Below are 2,605 nucleotides of genomic sequence, written 5' to 3'. Positions count from 1 at the left end.
CTGTCTCCTTAGGATCCAAAGGAGACCCCCGCCCCAGAACCTTCTCGTTCTTCGCATTGCTCCTGTCGGCCGCATGAGGGCGTACCCTGTGTTAGTTCGTACAAATTAAAGCCCAGTTTGCGGGTAGGCTTGTGGTCCCCGGGGCCCAGACCTAAATCGGGTGCCCGAGGAGCACCCTTGGCTGCCCCCTGCAAAGCTCTGGGCCTTGGGGTCTCGCCCTGGGCCCACGATAATCGTTCTCAAACCGTGCGCCCCCCTCCTCCACGCTCGTGTAGCCTGGGGTACACACCTCTGTGCCCCTCCGCAAAGCCCCTCCTAGGTGCAGGCTGCCTCAGTGCCGCGCAGCGGGCTCGGACCCTGGCCAGGGCACACTGCTGAGGGTGCAGCCGCGCCCGGAAGCCACGGGCGGAGGAGCCAGCGGCCGCGGAAGGCACTCCAAGAAGCACAAGTTGGCGCTGGCCTGGGCCCAGGCTGTTGTTGTTCTCAACGTGGTCCGCCACAGGGAAATAAAAGCGGAGCGGGGCGCGCTCTCCGCCAGAGCGCAGCGCGCACGCCCAAAGCTCCGGAGCCGGCGCAGCCCCGCCGCGCTCCCCGCAGGCTCTCCGCATCCCACCCCCGAGCCCCGCCGCGGCCGGCCCGGCCCCCGCCCGCGCCCCAGCCCTGCCGCCCGGTCCTAGGCCCGGCCGCGGCCGCTCCCGCCTGGAGCCGCCGCGCGCCCCCAGTCCCCCGGCGCCGCCGAGGCCCCTCGCCTTCCTCTTCCCGGCGCGGCCCCCAGGCTACCGCGCGCCGCCCGCCACTAACCCGCTGGCCACCATGTCCGTGGAGCTTGAGGAGGCCCTGCCGCCGACGAGCGCCGACGGGACGGCCCGCAAGACGGCCAAGGCGAGCGGCCCGGCGGCGCCCGCGCAGCCCAATAAAAGGAAGAACCGCAAGAAGAACCAGCCGGGCAAGTACAGCCAGCTGGTGGTGGAGACCATCCGCAGGCTGGGCGAGCGCGGCGGCTCGTCCCTGGCGCGCATCTACGCCGAGGCCAGGAAGGTGGCGTGGTTCGACCAGCAGAACGGGCGCACCTACCTCAAATACTCGATCCGGGCGCTGGTGCAGAACGACACGCTGCTGCAGGTGAAAGGCACCGGCGCCAACGGCTCCTTCAAGCTGAACCGCAAGAAGCTGGAAGGCGGCGCCGAGCGGCGCGGAGCCTCGGCGGCCAGCAGCCCCGCGCCCAAGGCTCGCCCGGCGGCGGCAGACAGAACGCCGGCCAGGCCGCAGCCCGAGCGGCGCGCGCACAAGGGCAAGAAGGCGGCGGCGGCTGCCGGCACGAAGAAGGTGAAGAAGGCGGCCAAACCTAGCGTGCCCAAGGTGCCCAAGGGCCGCAAGTGACGCCCCCACGGTCTGGCGACGTTGTCAAGTTTTTCAGTCCCTACCCCGCGGTGTACCGGTTCCGTACGGTTCGGCCTGGCCCAGGTCCCCCACTCCCTGTCCCTTTCCCGCCCCTCCCCCAGCGATGCTGCGTTCTGTTTGCTTTAGGTTTTTGAAACGGCCCTGGCGACGCCTCCATTGGCTCTCACCCTTGGCAACGGCCGTCGTCATGGTTACCGGCCCGGCGGCGCCAATGGCCTGGCGGCGCCTGCCTGCCGTACCCGCCGCTGGCCACCCCGCGCTCCGGTTGTACGGCGCCTTGCTCCGCCCGCCGCCCTCCTGGGGCGCAATAAACGGTTCCAACCTTGACCCCTTGTCGTTGTCTTGTGGGTCTGTGGGGGGAGTCGAGGTTTCTAAGCTCAGCCAGAACTGGTAGCCCGCGCTGGCGGAAGTGGGGCAGGTGTGCCCTGAGATGCTGGCCAGCAGAGAGCACAGCACCTATAAGAAGTGTGAAGAGAGTGGGTTCCCAGCCTCGGGTCACTGCGCTGTCCAGCGTATACAGATTAGCTGGCCTCATTGTTGGGGGTTAGAGCTCAGGGTCTGGTCTAACTGGACAATTTTGCAAATGGAAGACCCACAAAGTTCTAGAACAGTGTGTACACATACGAGGTGGGGGTGAGCTGGGGCCAGGTTAGGGGAGAGATACGGGGTGCTATTTCTCTGTCACTTTTAAAAAGTGGGGAAGGGCCCTCCCTGGGTCCGTAGCTGAGGGTGGGAAGGGCCCAGCGTTTCTTGGCAGGTGTGAACATGAGGCAGACCCAACTACCTGAACAAAGTGGTCACTTCACTGCCTCTTGAAGTCTGGTACCTGACTGAAGGTTCCCTGAAAAAGGCATGGCCAGTTACCATGTCGAATTGACCATCCCCAAGCTGGTCAGTGACGACTCCCAGAAGGCTCAGGCCCTGTCCACAGGGCCATGACTGGGGCTAGGCCTAGGGAACAGCCTTGCCCAGCCTCACTGGTCTTTTTAGTTTCCTGAAGACTACGGGTTGGCTTTGCCTACCTGAGTGTTCCCAGTACTCCACAGCCAGCACGGTGAAATCCCTACCTTGTCTTTGGAGACATTTCTTGAGCTCTGGGGCTCCTTGGTGCCTTTTGAACTGTCGTTTTTCCCTAACTCCAACTACACTCCTGCCTTCCACAAGCTCCCCCCCTCGTGCTGCTGCCCGTTGTCCACCCTCTGGA

The 2,605-nt window shown here is 65.4% G+C and overlaps 1 protein-coding gene across 1 annotated transcript; it reads left to right on the top strand.

The window, feature by feature from the left end:
* Positions 1 to 675: 675 nt before the first annotated feature.
* Positions 676 to 1,728, top strand: H1-10 (H1.10 linker histone). The gene has a single exon (XM_050165440.1). The coding sequence runs from the start codon at positions 814 to 816 to the stop codon at positions 1,378 to 1,380; it is 567 nt and encodes a 188-aa protein (XP_050021397.1). The 5' UTR covers positions 676 to 813; the 3' UTR covers positions 1,381 to 1,728.
* Positions 1,729 to 2,605: the final 877 nt, after the last annotated feature.

This window comes from Alexandromys fortis, unplaced genomic scaffold, assembly GCF_014885135.2.
Source record: "Alexandromys fortis isolate MF-2015 unplaced genomic scaffold, M_Fortis_MF-2015_v1.1 scaffold_158, whole genome shotgun sequence".
Taxonomy (NCBI): Eukaryota; Metazoa; Chordata; class Mammalia; order Rodentia; family Cricetidae; genus Alexandromys; species Alexandromys fortis.
This window is presented reverse-complemented; position numbering and strand designations above follow the sequence as displayed.

Coding starts and splice junctions, on each gene's coding strand:
- H1-10 (XM_050165440.1), top strand. CDS start 814: ATGTCCGTGGAGCTTGAGGAGGCCCTGCCGCCGACGAGCGCCGACGGG.